The sequence below is a fragment of the Myodes glareolus genome, chromosome 3, assembly GCF_982192425.1.
Source record: "Myodes glareolus chromosome 3, mMyoGla1.1, whole genome shotgun sequence".
Lineage (NCBI taxonomy): Eukaryota > Metazoa > Chordata > Mammalia > Rodentia > Cricetidae > Myodes > Myodes glareolus.
In genome coordinates, this window is record NC_142028.1 from 19,187,496 (window position 1) to 19,209,572 (window position 22,077).

A 22,077-nucleotide genomic window follows, 5' to 3' on the forward strand; every position below is an offset into this window, starting at 1 on the left:
ATGCAAATACTCTAAACTCTCAAAGGTAAATGTAAAAAAAAATGATCAAAAAGAAAATAGGACTCCATTGTCCATCCAGAAATAGTATTGCTAAAATTTTTTGTTAGGAGATTATTAATCATGACCAGTAACACAGGCTTAGTTAATACTGAGCATATTTTTCATCCACTTGGTGTGAGCATTTGGTTTTGGGAAATCTGCCAATGTCTTTGTAGCATTGAAAATGTCTGGAGTATACTGGGATAAAAGACATCTCTGGTGATAGGATTATTGCTCCTTGAACTGTCTCCAGAATTGTTTCCTTAGGTAAAGTTAACATACTGCATTCAATTTGTAGTTCATCTGGGTTCAAATAATGAGCATGTGAAGAAGGGTGTCTTTTTTAAAAATTTTCCTTTCTTTCTTTCTTCCTTTCCTTCCTTCCTTCCTTCCTTCCTTCCTTCCTTCCTTCCTTCCTTCCTTCTTTCTTTCTTTCTTTCTTTCTTTCTTTCTTCCTTCCTTCCTTCCTTCCTTTTTTATTTATAAAAATTTTCACCTCCTCTCCTCCTCCCAATACCCTCCCACTCTTCCCATTCCCTCTCCCCCCCTTCTCCAGTCCTAAGAGCAGTCAGGGTTTCCTGCCCTATGAGAAGTCCAAGGTCCTTCCCCCTCCCTCCAGGTCTAGGAAGGTGAGCATCCAAACAGACTAGGCTCCCACAAGGCAGTCCATGCAGTACAATCAAAACTCAGTGCCATTGTCCTTGGTTTCTCAGTCAGCTCTCGTTGTCAGCCACATTATGATAGTACAGTTTGATCACATGCTCATTCAGTCCCAGTCCAGCTGGCCTCAGTGAGCTCTCATTAGATCAGTCCCATTGTCTCAGTGGGTGGATGCACCCCTCGTGGTCCTGACTTCCTTGCCCATGTTCTTCCTCCTTCTGCTCCTCATTTGGACCTTGGGAGCTCAGTGCTCCAGTGTGAGTCTCTGTCTCTATCTCCATCCATTGCCGGATGAAAGTTCTATGGTGATATGCAAGATATTCATCAGTGTGGCTATAGGATAAGGCCAGTTCAGACACCCTCTCATCTGCTGCCCACAGAACTAGTTGGAGAAATCCCCTTGAACACCTGGGGACCCCTCTAGAGCCAAGACTCTAGCCAATCCTAAAATGGTTCCCTTGGTTAGGATAACTTCTTCCCTGCTCCCATATCCACCCTTCCTCTATCTCAATTATCCCATTCCCCCAAGCTCTCCCAAATCCTCCCCTTCTCCCTTCTCTCTCCCCATCTCCCCTTCCCCCCAATCCACCCCCCCCAACTTTTGCCCGGCAATCTTGTCAACTTCCAATATCCCGGAGAATCAGTATATGCTTTTCTTTGGGTTCACCTTCTTATTTAGCTTCTCTAGGATCACGAACTATAGGCTCAATGTCCTTTGTTTATAGCTAGAATCTGCTTATGAGTGAGTACATACCATATTCCTCTTTTTGGGTCTGGGTTATCTCACTCAGTGAAGTGTTTTCTATTTTCATCCATTTGCATGCAAAGTTCAAGATACCATTATTTTTTTACTGCTGAGTACAACTCTAAAGTATATATGTGCCACATCTTCTTTATCCATTCTTCTATTGAGGGGCACCTAGGTTGTTTCCAGGTTCTGGCTGTTACAAATAGTGCTGCTATGAACATAGTTGTACAATGATTGGGCATCTCTTGGGTATATTCCCAAGAGAGGAATTGCTGGATCCTGAGGTAGGCTGATTCCCAGTTTCCTGAGAAAACGCCACACTAATTTCCAAAGTGGTTGCACAAGTTTTCATTCTCACCAACAATGGATGCATGTTCCCCTTACTCCACAACCTCTCCAGCATAGGCTATCATTGGTGTTTTTGATTTTAGCCATTCTAACAGGTGTAAGATGGTATCTCAAAGTTGTTTTGATTTGCATTTCCCTGATCGCTAAGGAGGTTGAGCATGTCTTTAAGTGTCTTTTGGCCATTTGACCTTCTTCTGTTGAGAATTCTCTGTTCAGCTCAGTACCCGATTGAAGAAGGGTGTCTTTAAAGCCCATGGTGGAAGCGATCCTTGTACCATTTGGTATGTTTGTTTTGTTTCTTCAAAGCAGCTAAAACCTCTAATCCTGCATTTCCTTACCTATAAAGGAAAAATAAGAATTTATTCTTGTGATATGTAGGAGTTTGTTTTGTCTCTTCTTTGATTCTTTTATTGTAAGAATATTTTTATTAATTCTTTGAAAATTTCGTGCAATGTATTTTGAACATAATATCCCACTCCTCCATCTGCTCCCATAAGTGTTGCCTCCACTCTTCTCTACCTTCCCACCCAAACTTCAAGTTCTTTTCATTTCTCTTCAATCACCTAGAGTCTACTTTTTGTTGCTGCTCTCTTTTTGAGATGGGGCCTGTCCCAATGTGTGGTTGACTCATTGATTCTACTGATTATTCTTCCACAGCTATGAAACCTGTAGTTTCTCAGGTAGAAGTAGGGTTTTATGTTGCCTTCCTCTCTCTATGTTGGGGTTTTGCCTAGCTTGAGCTTGTTTAGCTTTTTACATGTTGTTACAATTGCTGTGAGTTCACATGTTCAACTTCCCTGTTTTATCAAAAAAAAAAAAAGACAATCAGTTTTCTTGCTGTTACCCATTCTTTCCTTCTCTCACAGTCTTTCCTTATCCTCTTCTGTGAAAAACCCTGAGGCTTGAGGGGTGTTCATGAGTTCTCATTTTAGATCTGAGAAGTGCCAGTCTTTTCTTTTTTTTGTACATATAAGCAGGTGAGGGTCTCTATTTTCATTGTCAATTACCACAGGAAGAAGTTTCTGTGATGGGGCTTGAAATATGCTATGATCTACGGATATAGCAACAAGTCATCAGGAGTCTTTAAACTCATTTGGTAATTTTTTGAAAGTTTGATACAATGTGCTTCGATAGAGCAACAAGTCATCAGGAGTCTTTAAGTTTATTTGGTAGATCTTTGAACATTTAATACAATGTATTTGATCATATTCAGCTCTCTCCATTTCTTCCAACTGCCCCTTATACTCTCTATTTACCCCAACTGATATATTCTTCCTCCTTTCCGAGGCAATGCTTTATCATGTTGCTCTAAAAATGAAATACGTGGGAAGTCTTTCTGTTGCCAGTCTCATCCTGTCTGTGCAAGTCTGGCTAACCTAGGAACTGCTTGTTCTTCAGGTGGAACCTCAAATGTTTCTTGTGCAGAGCACAAGATGCAGGGGGGAACTCAGAGGTGTCCATTAGGGTGGTATGTGTTACTCTTTCCTGGTGGATACAACTTCTGTTACTTTTAAAAACCTTTCATTTCCAGAGGAACCTAGGAACCTCTCCACACTGCCCCGCCCCTGGAGTGTTTTGCATTTCTTTGTCTCCTTTCTCTTTTTTGATGTGTGGAAGCAGCCATATCAGGAGTCCTCCTATATCTGCAATGTTGGTATGCTCACTCTTCTATTCTTAGCAACTTCCCTAAAACTTTTTTACATACATGTGCATGTTATCTTTCCAGCAGAGGTGTTCTGTAATTGTTGGGCATTTGCTTCAGGTTACTGAGGTTTTGATCCAGTCTCCACACTGGGATACCTCTTGCCTTGCCTGTAATCTCTTTAAAGGGTTTGTTTTAAATAGTGTTTTATTTATCTCTCATGGTTGTTTTGGAGTAGTTATCCTCCTACATCCATCTCTTCACAACTAGGCTAAGTTTACCATTGTGCACCACCACATCAATTTACTGTAGCCTTTGACACCTGTTTTTCTGTCTTCCTGGTTCCTTTTATTGGCTTTTAGTCATTAATTCTTTGATTATCCTTAGCTCTTGAAGAGTTTTATTGCTATGCTTTGATGGGATAGAAGGATAGATTATTGAATCTATTCTGAAAAGAAAAAAAGGAGGCTAGAGATAGGATAAGATTAAATAGTAGATTAATGAATCTACTTTTTAAAAGCAACTACTAGTTTTAATTATTCTGTGTTGGATTGGACTTTTGTATACTGCATAAAAATTGTATATTGATATAAATTTGAGATTCATTTTGTTAAAGCATATTGTACATATATTTCTAATCTCGTCAAGGCATTGTATCTATACAGCTCATGTAACAAAGCAATGCAAATATCTAGCTCTTGTAAGTTATTACTACCAAGTATTTAAGATAATAAGGAAATGCAGGTTAGCAATTAATCATGTATTACAATTGAACTTGAAGAGTCATAAGTAAGTATGCTTTCAAGGTCAAATGAATGCGTTTTAAATAGACAGGTTCTCTTCAAACACTTCAGAGATCCACAGAATATGATATTTAAGATATTTTATTAACAAATTTTCTATTTTTATGACGAGAAGAATCTGCTCCTGGCAGCACCAATTATTTCAGAGAATGGACACTGAAGAAACTTTATATAGTTTATTTTCTTTATGACCAAAGCAAGTTACTGGGCAAGAAAATGCCCTTGCCTTGGCTGCCAAAAATGCTGTCCTAATTGGATAAGCAGGACACAAAAGAGAGTGACTGCCAAAACTTTTCTAGACAAGGTGGGACAGTCCTCTAAAAGTCTTACTCAACAGAAAAGTCTGTTGAATATTATAGGTCTTTATCATGAAGATGGATTCCCTAAAGTTGCCGAGGAGCTTTGGTGACTGTCCAGGCATTCACTTGTTTCTGTCATTACTCACATTGTTTGGAAGTCTCTTGCTTGCACTTGTTGCTTCATCAGTTAATATTATTTCCTTCTCAGGTCTCTGAGGTAGTAAAAGGCTAGACAGTTATAGTTTTACTTGTTTATGAGACTCAGAAAAGATATTCACTAAAGAAATGTAAAATGGATAAGACAGAGATATCAAAAATAGTTTTGGATGTTTATGATAGAAAGTAAATTAAGTAGAAGACTTTGGACTTAAAAAGATAGAATAGATATGAAGTATTTTCTCTGAATTTGTCAAATGCTAATGGACTAGACATTGTTGATATACTTATTACATGTATATACTGTATACAGTTATTGTACTTATTGTACATAGTTTTTCTTCTATTAGTTATAGCCTTCTTTTTAATACTTAGACAAAATGGTTAATAAAGTGATATTTTATTTTTTTTTAATAAATAAAACTTGCCTAAAGAGTGCAAAGTCAGCCACACTAGTTAGCTATACAAGCCAGGCAGTAGTGGCAAACACTTGTAATAACAGCAGCCACACTAGTTTGTCATAGAGGCTGGGAGGTGGGGCATGCCTTTCATCCCAACACTAGAGAGGAATATAAGGTGGAATGAGACAGGAACTTGTTCTCTTTTCAGTCTGAAAATCTGTAGAGGAAAGAGCTCTCTGGGAGTTTGCTCATTTACTTCTCTGATATTTAGGTAAGCTTTGTTTATTAAAACGCAATAAAATAGCTCTACTTGCTTCATTTCCTGCTTGTCTAGGTCATGTATAATCCTTGAAGCTTGTGATGTTGGCAATGGAGGAGATACTGATCCAAAGTAGAGAGAAATGATTCTATCTGAAGGTCCTAGGTGCTAAGTGTAGTAAATGTACTAACAAAGGGAGATACAGAGATTAGGAAAGATCCTTGGTATGTGTATATATATTCATTGAAATTCTTTTTTTTTGAGAGTGTGATAGGACACTCTCTAGATTTGCTCATATACAGAGATGAAAGAATGACATTTGAGAAAATTTATATTTTTATTACATTGTTATATTTGGAAACTTTTATACAACATCTTGACAACTATAGCAGTATAATCATCACAATATGCCTAAAAACACTAATCTTAAAACAGATTTATTGAAATGGTGAGCCAATGACATTTGAATGTTTCTCTTCTTTTGAGTAGCAGTGTGTGTTTATATGCATGACCTTGAAAAACTTAAGATGATTATTTTTCTTAATACAGAATATTTGAGGGACCATAATATTTATGAGACTTATAGGCAACTCTGATACCTTGCTATAAGAACTTTGGGAAGCATTCATAGTTACCTGGACAAATATTACTTTGATATATATCACAATTTAGTTAATGGCTATGAATTGTAATTCCTTAATGTTACTTGTCTAGAAAACCATTATCTAGACTAAAATATTTATAAAGAGAAACTAGTAAAAACCAATGCATGTAAGTATGAAAATTCAGTGTTTCTTCCATGTCTACAAAAAGACTTGTTATGTGTAAGACACATAATATTTGGATAGACTCTAACCCAACTGACTTGGAGGTTCTAAAATTTTCTGCAGAAAATTATGGACCAAATAAGTAGTGAATTGATATTTGATTGGAACTGTGTATTGGAGCTCATGACAGTGAATGCTACGAGAGTTTAAGAATTCCATAGTGTTTCAGAAGACTGATTAACACGTCTGCATCAGTGTACCACGAACTAAAGCATCCTTCTAGTGACAATGAGTCATACTCTACATGTCACATTAACATTTATTTTAAGTGTGGAATTCATAATAGGAAACTTAGGAAATGCATTCATTGCACTGGTGAACATCCTGGACTGGTTCAAGAAAAGAGAGATCTCTTCGGTGGATCAGATCCTCACTGCTCTGGCCATTTCCAGAATCATTCTGATCTGGTCATTAATTGCACGTTTTTTGGTTTCTTCCATCTACACAACTTTGATAATGCCTGGAAAAGTGATGAGAATTATCAAAATATTCTGGACAGTCACCAATCATTTCAGCATCTGGTTTGCTACATGTCTCAGCATCTTTTATTTTCTCAAGATAGCCAATTTTTCAAGCTATATTTTTCTTTATCTGAAGTGGAGAGTAGAAAAGGTGATATTAGTGACATTGCTGGTATCTTTGCACATCTTGGTTTTAAACATTTTAGTCATAAACATACATATTGATGTCTGGATTGATGGACTTGAAGCAAATGTGTCCTACAGTGCTATCATAAAGAACTCGGCTGAATTTTCTAGACTTGTTTTACTTGTCAACACTATGTTCACACTCACCCCATTCACTGTGTCTCTGACATTGTTTCTCCTGCTCATCTTCTCCCTGTGGAGACATCTGAAGAACATGCAACACAACTCCAAAGGCTCCAGAGATGTCAGCACCAGAGCCCACATAAAGGCCTTGCACACGGTGGTCACCTTCCTGTTACTATATATGATTTTCTTTCTGTCTCTTCTTTCACTATGCTGGAATGCTGACTTTAAGCATAGAAGTCACATAGTTTTGTTTTTACAGATAATGGGAATTGCTTTCCCCTCAGTCCATTCATGTGTCCTGATCCTAGAGAACAGGAAGCTGAGTCAATCCTTACTTTCTGTGCCATTGTGGATGAGGTGCAGGCTCAAAGATACAAAATGTTCTTTTCCATGAAACATATTGGGAATAAGCTTCTATATTCTAGAAAAAAAAATCAGATCATAGTTGTTACAATTTAGGGATTACTAGGGTGTAGATCCTCATTCAGGCAAAGGGTTTGTTAGAGATGCAGATACTGTAGAGTTATCTATTAAGATGATAGATACCATAAGAAAGGGCAAAAATGTGGGCAATATCTATCTCATGAGAACAGAGTTAATTTTTTCCTTATCAGAAAGTCATAAATGGGGACCACATTATATCATGCAAGTGGGGATCTGTGATTAGCTGACACCATTTAACTAAGAAGACAGAAATATTATGCTTTCCTGGATTTCTGGCTAAGTAGATAAAACAGAATGATAATCCTAGAGAAAGGAGTTTTCTAAGAATATTAGTTTGTGATGTAACAGTTGTTACTTGTTTGTCCTGCACATCTTCTAGGGTGTTACTAAAAGACTATTCCCAGAAAATGGGGGCAAACTGAGCTCTTGTGAGCACTGTAAGAAGAGAAAGACAGCCTGTAGAGTGCAATCCTCACATCTGTTGTCAGGAGTACCAAAGGGAATAGAGTCCACTATGGGTGTGGGATATAATATAAGGAAGCCTTTATATATAAATTTGCACGTTAAAAATTATTCAGATATCTGTAATTTTAGATATTTAGAAGATTCTGTGTAGATCAAGCACTACTCATACATATGACACATCTACAGACAAGATGTATGCATGTTTATTGTTTTTAAAATGTATATGTATATTTGAATCACTTACATGTAAGAACTGGCATCACTATTTTTTATCAGTCATTAAACTTGCAAATATTTTAAAATGATCAATGAATAACAAATTAGATATTATTTATATGCATTCAAGTGAGGCACTTAAAAAGGAAGCCTGTAATTGTGTCAGTATATGAATGATCTTTATTCTCTAAAAATGTCATGTAATAAAGTATAAAATATAGACTTGGACATAAGATATACTTAATTCATTTTTCAGATGTGAGAACAATTTAGAAAACTTAGAAAGAAATTCTTACCCAGCGAGTAAGCATTTTTACATTTTAAATATTTTGGTCCACTATTTGTTTCTGGGGATGGAATTGATTCCTACATTTTTAAGTCATCTTTATACTTATGTATCAGTAGAGTTGCTAGCTGTACATACATACACACACACACACACACAGATAGATAGATAGATCAAGAGAGAGAGAGAGAGACTGCAATAAAAAAGTAAAAATGCTTTCAGTTTATCCCAAGTTTCCTATGTATATTATTAAACTGGTGAATCAAGAATTCTTGAAACATGTTTATTCCTGGGAAATCTTTTCTACTTAATTCCTATATACATATTATAATACATTTTACTTTTTATGCTTACCAATGCCAAATGTGCCTATGGTAGTGTTTTTTCAAATATCTCAGCAGAAATTTGGTTGTACCATTTTATGTTTATGTTTGTGCACTTGAATTTTCTTAAGGTGACAAAGAAACCAAGTTAACATAGGCATGAAAATTTAGACTAATGTAGAACTGACACACAATTAATTACTACAAATGTTTTACATCTATGTTTTTTTGTATAGAAATGTAGGCAAAATGTACACAAACTTAATCAAATAAGGGAATTATTTAAAATTATTTAAGTCAAAGAAAGGAAGGAAGTTTAGAGAGATTAACATGGCTGAGTGGTCACATGCCCTGTGGTCAGTCTAGTGTGACTCTTAGTAAAAGACCACTGAGAATTTTCAGAAAATATAAAATTCTTTCTTCGATGGTTATTTTGATACAAAAAAAATCCCTTCAGACTGTTGTGTTGATCTTTGGCCTAAATTTTACCTTAAATGAAGCTTTTGAAACTTATAAATTAAAAAAAATTGAGCCTATTTTCTGTATGCTTTTTAGAGATAATTTTATGACAAACAAATGATTTCAAATTTGATTGAGAAATAGGCATCAACTAAAGAAAGATGTTATGTTATTAATTTGTAGGCCATTTTTGTACTCACAGTGTTGTGTTGCTGTCTTTCATGTATAGAAAGCCAATTTTCCTTGAAGTTAATTAGAGCAATAATCTCTACATAGGGAGGCTCTCCCTTAATTTCAGGTGAAGTATGAAGAAGAAGAAGCTGCTGTCAGCCATACTTAAAATCTGATAGATAAGCACAGAGAATAATGGGAAAGCTTTATGCTTAATATAAGTCTTACTGTTTTTTCTGTGATACTTGATAACTATTTAATTTGTTCAGAAAGCTCAGGTAGGAAGTTTGATACGTCAATATCTGTCTTGCTCATTTTTCTTATTTTTGTAACTAAACACCTGGCAAGAAATTTAGAGAAGAAATAAGGAGGCTTTCACTGACAGTTTAAGGGTGCATCTTATCATGGCAGGTAAGGCATGACAACAGGACATTCAGGGAAATGGTCAGGTTATTTCTGGAGTCAGAAAGCAGAGATAAATGATGTTGCTCTGATGGTTTTCTCATTTTCTAGGTCAGAAACTCAATTCATGGATGTTGTCACTTACAGTAAGAGTGATATTCCCCACCACAATTAACCTAATGTATAATGTCTATTGCAGGGAGGGTTGCTTGTTGGTTCCTGACCAGTTAGACCCAAAATAATCTCACAGAAACCGTATTAATTAAATCACTGCTTGGTCCATTAGCTCTAGCTTCTTATTGGCTAATTCTTACATATTAATTTAACCAGTATATATTAATTTGTGTATTGCCACATGGCTGTGGCTTACTGGCTAAAGTTCTGATGTCTGTCTCTAGCAGGTCTACATTGTTTGTCTCTGACTCTGCCCTCTTTTTCCCAGCATAAAGCCTTGCTTTTCCAACCTAGTTTTGTTCTTCCCTTGCTGTAGGCTCAAAGTAGTTTTTTATTCACTAACCAAATCCACACCATTTCCCCTTTTCTCTTTAAGCAAAAAAGGAAGGCTTTCACCTTAATATGGTACAATCACATATAACAAAACAGTTATCAGGCAAGAAATACAGTTACAATATTCATATCTACTTTATCTTTTATCATAACTAAGGAAAACTATAACTATCTATTCTTCGACTCCATCAAAGAATCCAGAAGGATATAATATTATCTAACACATCATTTCCCCTTTTCTCTTTAAGCAAAAAGGAAGGCTTTCACTTTAATATAGTAAAATCACATATAACAAAACCGTTATCAGGCAAGAAATACAGTTACAATATTCATATCTACTTTATCTTTTATCATAACTAAGGAAAACTATAACTATCTATTCTTCGACTCCATCAAAGAATCCAGAAGGATATAATATTACCTAACACATCATTTCCCCTTTTCTCTTTAAGCAAAAAGGAAGGCTTTCACTTTAATATAGTAAAATCACATATAACAAAACAGTTATCAGGCAAGAAATACAGTTACAATATTCATATCTACTTTATCTTTTATCATAACTAAGGAAAACTATAACTTTCTATTCTTCGACTCCATCAAAGAATCCAGAAGGATATAATATTATCTAACACATCAATTCCCCTTTTCTCTTTAAGCAAAAAAAGAAGGCTTTCACTTTAATATAGTAAAGTCACATATAACAAAACAGTTATCAGGCAAGAAATACAGTTACAATATTCATATCTACTTTATCTTTTATCATAATTAAGGAAAACTATAATTATCTATTCTTCAACTCCATCAAAGACTCAAGAAGAATATAATATTACCTAAGTAAACAGGAAGTGCATTGCAAGCAACTTCCAAAACTCTAGAATTGACAGAGACATCTCGCTGCCTGGACAGTCACCCAAAGTTCTCCACCATTTGGGCATCCATCTTCAGCCTTTCTATGTGTTGCTTTCATTAGTCAAATAAAGAAACTGCCTTGGCTTTTTGATAGGGCAGAATTTATATAGGTGGTGTAGACCAAACAGAATGCTGGGAAAAAGAAAGCAGAGTCAGGCAGATGCCATGACTCTCCTCTCCAGTATCTCTTAAGATACTGGTTAAACTCATGTCGGTAAGCCACAGTCAAGCGGTGATACACATTAATAGAGATGGGTTAAACTAATACGTAAGAGTTCGCCAATAAGAGGCTGGAACTAATGGGCTAGGCAGTGTTTAAATGAATACAGGTTCTGTGTAATTATTTCAGGTATATACTAACCAGGTGGCCAGGCATCAGGAACACAGCCCACTCCTCCTTATTACAAAATATTAAAGAATCTATGACAATATAGTCAACCCTGTTAGTGCAGGTGTCGGTGAGCCAGCACTGAAGTTGTGAGCATGGAAGACCTTCCCCAATTTCTCATTTGTCTTGTGGCAGTATGGGCAAAGAAAAGAAGCCCTCCCCCAAGCCCATCAATGCTTGGGGCTGGTGGTCATAAGAGCAGGAAAGTCATTTTTGACTCACACCAGCTGCAACACTTGGGAAAGCAGGCACTGCACCTCAACAGTGTTTTTAGACAAAGAGATTATATTAATGAAGAAATAAATAGTAAGCCATGAGAATTAAGTCTATAATATCTTTTTCAAATTAATAAACTGATAACTAATACATAACATACAGCAAGAATTTTAAATATTCCACAAGGCTGGGTAAAATCTGTAAATAGTCAAAAAAGTGAATAAAGAGAAAAATGTAAATATAAAGAGACAACATTACAAACACAGCAGGGTCCACTGAGTAAAGAGAGCACATAAGCACAGATTTTTAATAGAAATCACAGAACCCAGATAAAGCGAACAGTTTGGTGTCTAGATATGAAGCTTGCCCAGCTTCTTCCTTGGAACATCAAAAGTGCTGATGGAGTACACCACTAAACAGACTTAATTTTTCAGAAGTTCTTCATGATATTTTACACAGATCACCTCTGACAAGACATCAGTTATGAGCAGCTTTCAACAACACAGAAATGAGTTTAGGGGCTGGACCCCTAGCCTGGATTTCTATTTCTGGAATCCTCAATTGGGTCTTAAATGATGTTCTCAGCCTTGAAATGTGTGTGTGTGTGTGAGTGTGTGTGTGTGTGTATGTGTGTGTGTGTGTGTGTGTGAGAGAGAGAGAGAGAGAGAGAGAGAGAGAGAGAGAGAGAGAGAGTGGGGGAGAGATTTTGTTATGAATAACAGTGTTATAACACATAGTGATTATCTGTAGATCTCTGGAGGGAAGATGAACTTCCTACAGAAAACAAGTAAATCTTGGAAAGGCAGGTATTTTCTTTTATTTGCTGTCATGTCTGAAATGTGATAAGTGAAGTTGAGCTAACAATCTTGAGAAATCACTCTTGCCATCTGAGGACTAAGGTTCATCTCTCACTTCAGTCATTCTCTGCACCCCCCACACATGGTTTTAAATTTTTACCAGCTAACTTCTAAGTCAAATGAATTCAAATCACACAGGAGCTATACAAGGCAAAACTTTGCAAAACAATGAAAGGGAATATGTCTTCCTTTGCATACTAGTAAATGGAAATTCATAAACTGAAGATTGGGCTTGTGATATGTACATACAGTTCATGTTTGGAGTTATTTTGCACTTTTTTGAATAATGATATTTTCCATTACCATCATCCTGGTTTATGTTGCATTTTTCCTTGACTATGTCCAGGACTTCATTCTTCTACCAATTTTCTGTTCAGATGTTGGCAGAACTTTATGTCAGAAGATTAAATTATAGCTGGTGATGCTGGGATTTTGTTTGCCCTCCCTTCCGATTAAGACCAACAGTGGATACACTTTAAATCAAAATGGTTGAAGGATTTACTTTAAGAAAAATTTCCAGTATCTCTATGTCATTTAAAAACTTCTGACTTTTTTTCAGGAGAAATTTTATGTCCCCAGGTAAAGGAAATCTCACTGCTATGGAGATTTTCAAATTGGTTTGCATTGGAAAAATCAATGTTAGGATATGCAATAGCAGTTCATTCAAGTTCATCGAGTGGGCAAGTGAAGCTAAAGTACTTACTGCCCATCATGAAAGTATCTTTTTTTTTTTTTTTAAAAAAAAGCAAGTTTTACACTTTGGGAAATTTAGTATGCCCAATATTTAAATTGGTTGGAGAGTGGTTACCAGATCAGATGAGGTAAGAGGAAACAATTGAGGGTTATTTTGCTCCTTTCCCAGGGACTGAGTCAAAACACCAGGAACTGAGTCAACACCTAAGGGTTATCTTGCCCCTATTCAATAACTGAGTTCTATTTGGAGAACATTCACAAAGACTCAGGGAGATGGAAAGTTTTCAACATTTCAGTACATGCATGTAGAGCTGTTAGATTCCCAGGGAGGCTCAGGGGAAGCACTAAGGCACTGAGTCTGAGAGGGCTCAGCTTAAAAATTCTACAATATTTTTAAACACAATGTAATCCATTTAGAGGTTTTCTTCATCTGAATCTATCTTTATAATATATCTTTTTTTACTGACCACATGAGTTTTTAATTTGCTAAATGATATGGCTAGAATTAAAGACATGGCTTTGACAGCTGCATCCACCCATTCCCTAGCTTTCTGAGACTCTAGCTTCATGGTGGAGATGCTCTCTGGAACTATGTTTATTGCCAGAACTCTATGGTGTTCCATGGTGCCACCAAGAAGCATGCCATAAGTTATTCATATACACCAGTTGAGTGTTTTGTGGCAGAGCCTCTTAAAAGAGTTGTAAAGTTTCTGCAGCTTAAACTGAGTCAGGAAGTATCTCTTAAGTGAGATGCATTGACCTCTAGCAAACAGAGCCTACCTGAGAAAATTCTGCTATCAACAAGCCATGCTTAACTCTATTCTTTTGTGACTAGAGTAGCTTTCCAAACTCACTCAGGTCTTCTTTGAATGCAGTTGTCCACACATTGGCACTATCTATGGAGCTACTACCATAGACAGATATGCTGAAACTTGGCTGGTAGGCAATGACCTCATGGTGATGCACAGATTAATTGAGATAGGTTAAATTAAGATGTAGGAGTTAGCAAATAAGAAGCTAGAGCTAATGGACCAAGCAGTGATTTAAATTATGTGGTTTCTGTGTGATTATTTTAGGGTTGAGCAGCTGGGTACCAAGAAGTGGCCTTTTTACAACAAATTGGTGCCCACATGGTCGACTACAAAACCAGAGAAAGCTAAAAAAGTAATTTTAGACACAAAAGAACAGAGTTAAGCATGGCTCCTTGGTACACAGCATTTTGCTGGTGGCACGCTACAGCCCCTTTAAGAGAGGTTTTCCTGATTCAGCTGTAGCAGAAAAATGTTGGACTGTTGTTAAATGGCTGCTGCTTCCTTAGCCATGCTGTCAGACCAAATTCTGATGAGGTTCAACTATGGAGCCTTTAAATGGGCTTTGTGAGCAGGGTGCTACAACTTGCTTAATGGCAACAAAGACCCACTTTATGCCTAAAAATGGGGCAATATACATGACTCTCAGAGGCAGCAAATGGCTCCACCATGCTGGACTGAGTGGGGCAAGCAGAAAGAGCCATATTTACCCTAGTAATAGGGAAATTTAGATTTTAAAGAAATGCTTAGCATTTTAAGAAGCAGTTCTGGGCAGAAAATAATTATAAATACACAATAAAGATTAGTTCAGATGGGAAAGAACTTTAAATGGGTCACAATATTGAATAAATGTATATAGGCTTGAAAGAGAGAAGAATATGAGTATAGAGAGTTATAAAAGGAAGTAATTGGTTTATAAAAAATAAACAAAGTCTTTAAAGAAACAGAGTACAGACCATCAGATTAAAAGGATTAAAAAGTAATCCATGTAAAGAATAGAGAATACATAGAGTCTAGATTATGTATATTATTGTATTTTCATTGAAATTTTTGACTGTGAAGAAGCTAAGTAATCAATCTATATACTTTAAAGGTATCTTGTCTTCAAACTTTGGGTCTAAGGATATGTTGCTTTGGAAAAGAGGTTCTTCTTTTGTTTCCACAGAGGATGAGAACCTGTGGAATCATTCTAGACTAATGTGGTTTGATGGACCAAGATCCCTGAAAGGTCACCTTAAACATTCCTCAAAAATTATTTTGCCCAATAAACAGCAAGAATCAGTTTGGAGAGAACTATGCCTATATTTACTCAAAATACTGTTTGTAAGTGTTTCTTTACATTTAAAGCGGAATATGTTATAGAGATGGATACTTTGCATTGGTATGGATCTTGCTTTATTGATACAAATTTAAGCTTAATTTTGTTATATTGTATATATCTATCTATCTCTATATATCTAATATATATGTATATATATTTTACATTATATATATATTTCTCTTAGTGATTAAGGTATTGTGTTTGTGCAGTTCATTGAGAAATGTAATGTATAATTAAAAATATAAGCTAATAGAGAATCATCTATAATAATCATGCTTGTAGTCATGTTAGTTAGATTTTCTAGATATATAGAGATATATTTCAGTTAGACATGTTTTTTTTTTAGAATTAATGTCGATTTATTGGTTTTACTGGCCCCTGATGGTTTTTTCCCTAACCCATTTTTTTTACTTATTTATTTATTTATAAAAATTTCCACTTTCTCCCCTCCTACCAATACCCTCCCATTCCTCCCACTCCCTCTTCTCCTCCCTCTCCAGTCCTAAGAGCAGTCAAGGTTTTCTGCCCTGTGGGAAGTTCAAGGTCCTCAGCCCTCCCTCCAGGCCTAGGAATGTGAGCATCCAAACAGATTAGGATCCCAAAAACCCAGTCCATGCAGACGAAACAAGACCCAGTGCCATTGTCAATGGCTTCTCAGTCAAATCCCATGTCAGCCACCTTCAGAGAACCCGGTTTGATCACATGCTCGTTCAGTCCCAGTCCAGCTGGCCTTGGTGAGCTCTCATTAGATCAGTCCCCATGTAGCAGTGGGTGAACGCACTCCTTGCGGTCCTGACATCCTTTTTCATGATATTCCTCCTTCTGTTCCTCATTTGGACCTTGGGGGCTCAGTCCAGTGCTCCAATGTGGGTCTCTGTCTCTATCTCCATTCATCGTCGGATGAGGGTTCCCTCTGATCCTGCCTTCCCTGCTCACGTTCTCCCTCCATCTGCTTCTCATTTGGACCTAGGGAGTTAAGTCCAGTGTTACAATGTGTGTCTCAGTCTCTATCTCCATCCACCGCCAGATGAAGGTTCTATGGTGACATGCAAAATATTCATCAGTATGGTTATGGACCAAGGCCAGTTCAGGCAACCTCTCCTCTGCTGCCCAGGGAATAATCTGGGGACCTCTCCTTGGGCCTGGGAACCCCTCCAGAATCAAGTCTCATGCAAACCCTAAAATGGCTCCCTTAGTTGAGATATATACCTCCCTGCTCCCATAACCATCCTTCCTCTCTCCCCCCACATCCCATTCCCCCAAGCTATCCGCAATCCTCGCCCTCTCTCTTCTCTCTAGCCCTCTCCCCTTACTTCCACCCCTCCAACCCCCGTGCACCCAAGTTTGCCTGGCAATCTTGTCTACTTCCAAAATCCAGGAGGATAACTAAATGATTTTCTTCAGGTTCACCTTCTTATTTAGCTTCTCTAGAATCACGAATTATAGACTCAAAGACCTTTAACTAAGGCTAGAATCCACTTATGAGTGAGTACATACCATATTCCTCTTTTTGGGTCTGGGTTACCTCACTCAGTAAAGTGTTTTCTATTTCCATCCATTTGCATGCAAAATTCAAGATGTCATTGTTTTGTACCGCTGAGAAAAACTCTAATGTGTATATGTTCCACACCTTCTTTAACCATTCTTCTATTGAGGGGCACCTAGGTTGTTTCCATGTTCTGGTTATTACAAATAGTGCTGCTATGAACATAGTTGAACAAATGCTTTTGTAGTATGATAGGGCATCTCTTGGATATATTCCCAAGAGTGGAATTGCTGGGTCCTGAGGGAGGTTGACTCCCAGTTTCCTGAGAAACCGCCACAGTGATTTCCACAGTGGCTGCACAAGTTTGCATTCCACCCACAATGGATGAGTGTTCCCCTCATTCCACATCCTCTCCAGCATAGGCTATCCTTGATGTTTTTGAGTTTAGCTATTCTGACAGGTGTAAGATGGTATCTCATAGTTGTTTTGATTTGCATTTCCCTGATCACTAAGGAGGTTGAGTATTTCCTTAAGTGTCTTCTGGCCATTCAAAGTTCATCTGTTCTGAATTCTCTGTTCAGTTCAGTTTCCCATTTTTTGATTGGGTTAATTAGAGTTTTAGTGTCTAGTTTCTTGAGTTCTTTGTATATTTTGGAGATCAGACCTTTGTCTGATGAGGGGTTGGTGAAGATCTTCTCCCAGTCAGAAGGTAGCATTTTTGTCTTACTGACAGTGTCCTTTGCTTTACAGAAGCTTCTCAGTTTAAGGATGTCCTATTTATTCATCGATTCTGTTACTGTCTGTGCTACTGGGGTTCTACTTGGGAAGTGGTTTCCTGTGCCTATGTCTTGTAGACTACTTCCCACTTTCTCTTCTATCAAGTTCAAAATGTCAGATTAATATTGATGTCTTTAATCCATTTGGAGTTGAGTTTGTGCATGGTGATAGATATGGATCTACTTTCCTTCTTCTACAGGTTGACATCCAGTTATGCTAGCACCATTTGTTAAAGACGCTTTCCTTCTTCCATTTTATACCTTTAGCTCCCTTGTCGAAAATCAAGTGTTCATAAGTTTGTGGGTTAATATCTGGGTCTTCTATTCGATTCCATAGGTCGACTTCTCTGTTCTTATGCCAATAACAAGCTGTTTTCACTACTGTAGCTCTATAATAGAGTTTGAAGTCAGGGATGGCAATGCCTTCAGAAGTTCCTTTATTGTATAAGATTGTTTTGGCTATCCTGGGTTTTTTGTTTTGCCATATAAACTTGATTACTGTTCTCTCAAGTTCTGTGAAGAAGTTTGATGGGAATTGCATTGAATCTATAGATTGCTTTTGGTAAAATTGCCATTTTTACTATGTTGATCCTCCAAATCCACGAGCAAGGGAGATCTTTCCATTCTCTGGTATCCTCCTCAATTTCTTTCTTCAAAGAGTTAAAGATCTTGTCAAATAGGTCTTTCACTTCCTTGGTTAGAGTTACCCCAAGATATTTTATGCTATTTGTGGCTATCGTGAAAGGGATGTTTCTATGATTTCCCTCTCTGCTTCTTTATCCTTTGTGTATAGGAGGGCAACCAATTTTTTGGAGTTGATCTTGTATCCTGCCACATTGCTAAAAGTGTTTATCAATTGTAGAAGTTATTTGGTAGAGTTTTGGGGGTCGCTTATGTGCACTATCATATCATCTGCAAATAACGAAAGTTTCATGTCATCCTTTCCAAATCGAATCCCCTTGATTCCCTTATGTTGTCTTATTGCTATTGCTAGAACTTCAAGCACTATATTGAAGAGGTATGGAGAGAGTGGACAGCCTTGTCGTGTTCCTGATTTTAGTGGAATGGCTTTGAGTTTATCTCCATTCAATTTGATGTTAGCTGTCGGCTTGCTGTAATTAGCTTCTATTATATTTAGGTATGATCCTTGTATCCCCAGTCTCTCCAACACCTTTATCATAAATGGGTGTTGAATTTTGTCAAATGCTTTTTCAGCATCCAATGAAATGATCATATGGTTTTTCTTTCAGTTTATTTATATGATGGATTACATTGATAGATTTGCGTATGTTGCACCAGCCCTGCATTTCTGGGATGAAGTCTACTTGATCATAATGGATAATTTTCCTAATGTGTTCTTGGATTCTGTTTGCCAGTATTTTATTGAGAATTTTCGTGTCGATGTTCATGAGTGAGATTGGCCTGTAACTCTCTATCTTGGTTGTGTCTTTGTGTGATTTTGGTATTAGAGTAACTGTAGCTTTATAAAAGTAGTTTGGCAATGACTCTTCTCTCTATATATTGTGAAATACATTGAGGAGTATAGGTATTAACTCTTTCTGGAAGTTCTGGAAGAATTCTGCATTGAAACCATCTGGCCCTGGGCTCTTTTTGGTAGGGAGGTTTTTGATAACAGCTTCTAATTCTTCACGATTAACAGGTCTATTTAGATTGTTCACCTGGTCTTGGTTCAACTTTGGTATATGGTACTTATCTAAAAAATTGTCCATTTCTTTTACATTTTCCATCTTTGTGGCATGTAGGCTTTTGTAGTAAGATCTAATGATTCTCTGAATTTTCTCTGTGTCTGTGGTTATGTCCCCCTTTTCATTTCTGATCTTATTAATTTGCATGTTCGATCTCTGCCGTTTGATTAGTTTGGGAAGGGGTTTGTCGATCTTGTTGATTTTCTCCAAGAACCAGCTTTTTGTTTCATTGATTCTTTGGATTGTTTTCTGTATTTCTATTTGGTTGATTTCAGCCCTCAGTCTAATTATTTCCAGTCTTCTGCTCCTCCTGGATGAATCTGCTTCTTTTTTTTCTAGAGCTTTCAGGTGTGCTGTTAAGTCTTCAATGTGTGCTTTTTCCGTTTTCTTTAATTGGGCACTTAGTCCTATGAACTTTCCTCTTATTACTGCTTTCATTGTGTCCCATAGGTTTGAGTATGTTGTGTTTTTATTTTCATTGAATTCAAGGAAAACTTTAATTTCTTTCTTTATTTCTTCCTTGACCCAGGGATGATTCAGTAGTTGACTGTTCAGCTTCCATGAGTTTGTTGGCTTCCTGGGGGTAGCATTGCTGTTGAATTCTAACTTTAATCCATGGTGATCTGACAAGACACAGGTGGTTACTAATATTTTTTTGTGTCTGTGGAAGTTTGCTTTATTACCGAGTATGTGGTCAATTTTCGAGAAGGTTCCATGAGCTGCAGAGAAGAAGGTATATTCTTTCCTATTTGGGTAGAATGTTCTATAGATGTCTGTTAATTCCATTTGATTCAATACCTCCAATAATTCTCTTACTTCTCTGTTAGGTTTCTGTCTGATTGACCTGTCCATTGGTGAGAGAGGTGTGTTGAAGTCTCTTACTATTAGTGTATGTGGTTTGATGACTGCCTTGAGTTCTAAAAGTTTTTCTTTTACATTAGTGGGTGCCTTTATATTAGGGGCATAGATATTCAGGATTGAGACTACCTCCTGATGAATTTTTCCTGTTATGAGTATAAAATGTCCGTCTCCATCTCTTCTGATTGATTTTAGTTTGAAGTCAATTTTGTTAGAAATTAGAATGGTCACACTCGCTTGTTTCTTAGGTCCATTTACATGGAAAACCTTTTTCCAACCCTTTACTCTGAGTAGGTGTCTGTCTTTGTGGCTGAGGTGTGTTTCTTGTAAGCAGCAGAATGTTGGATCCTGTTTTCATATCCAATCTCTAAGTCTGTGCCTTTTTATAGGTGAATTGAGTTTCTTTTTATTAAGTGATACTAATGACCAGTGGTTGTTGACTCTGGTTCTTTTCTTTTCTTTTCTTTTCTTTTCTTTTCTTTTCTTTTCTTTTCTTTTCTTTCTTTTCTCTTTTTGGTGGGGGTAGACATGTTTTCTTCAAATCTTTCAAAGACTACAGAATATAGCATTTAAAATGTTTTAAGTATTTAGGACAATGAGACACATCTGTTCCTGGCAGCACCAATCTACTTCAAGAGGAAGATGAGTATCGAAGAGGCTCCTCATGGAGTTTGTTAGCCATTTGGGCAAGAAACTGCTTTTGTTTTGACTGCTTGACGGTATGCAGTGTGAACTGGATATGCAGTAACCACAGAGAAATGTCTTCTGACCTTGCTTAAAGGTGAGATGGTCCTTTGTGTTCCTGGTTCATGAAATATTCTGCAAGATATTCTGCAGGACACAGAAGAGAGTGACTGACAAACTTCCAATATTGACAGAATTGTGTTTGAAATCTCCTGCCTCATGGAAAAGTCTGTTGGATACTATGGTTCTTAGGCTGAAGATGGATTCCCCAATGGTACAGAAGAACTTTGGGTGACTGTCCAGGCAGTGAGATGTCTCTGTCAATTCTAGAGTTTTGGAAGTTGCTTTCAATGCACTTCCTGTCAACTTAGGAAATATTGTGTTCTTCTGGAGTCTTTGATGGAGTTAAAGAATAGATATAGTTTTTCTTAGTCATGATAAAAGATAAAATGCTTATAAATATTATCACTATAGTTCTTGTTTAATACCTGTCTTGTTTTATGTACTTTTACTATATTAAAGTTAAAACCTTTCTTTTTAATTAAACAGAAAAAGGGAGGTTAAATGGGATTCCCCTCTGCATGCTGTGAATACCATTGGTTAATAAAGAAACTGTCTTGGGCATGTGCAAGAAATAGAGATAGGTGGGGAAAACTAAACTGAATGATGAAATAAAGAAAGAGGAATTTGGAGAAGCTGTGGAGCCGCTGCCAGAGACAGATGTTCTGAAAGTTTGTTTGCAGGCCACGGCCTTGTAATGATGCACAGATTAATGGAGATGGGTGAAATTAAAATGTAGGAGTTATCAAATAAGAAGCTAGAGCTATTGGACCAAGCAGTGATTTAAATAATATTGTTTCAGTATGATTATTTTAGGGCTGAGCAGCTGGGAACCAACAAGCAACCTTCTTACCACAGATGCTGTTCCTTCATTCCCAGCCACTCAGACCTGAAATAATCATACAGAAACTATATAATTTATATTACTATTTGGCCAATAACTTAAACATATTTATAGATAGTTCTTATGTCCTAAATTAACTTATACCTGTTAATCTGTATCCTCTGATTTTCTACCCTGTTTATGAGATACATACATTCACACACACACATGCAAGCATGCACAAACACATACAAGTTAAAACA

At 36.9% G+C, this 22,077-nt stretch overlaps 1 protein-coding gene across 1 annotated transcript; it reads left to right on the forward strand.

The window, feature by feature from the left end:
- Positions 1 to 6,410: 6,410 nt before the first annotated feature.
- On the forward strand, positions 6,411 to 7,349 carry LOC125399340 (taste receptor type 2 member 140-like). Its single transcript, XM_048432809.3, has one exon. It carries the CDS (start codon positions 6,411 to 6,413, stop codon positions 7,347 to 7,349), a length of 939 nt encoding a protein of 312 aa, XP_048288766.3.
- The last annotated feature ends 14,728 nt before the right edge of the window (positions 7,350 to 22,077 follow it).

Coding starts and splice junctions, on each gene's coding strand:
- LOC125399340 (XM_048432809.3), top strand. CDS start 6,411: ATGAGTCATACTCTACATGTCACATTAACATTTATTTTAAGTGTGGAA.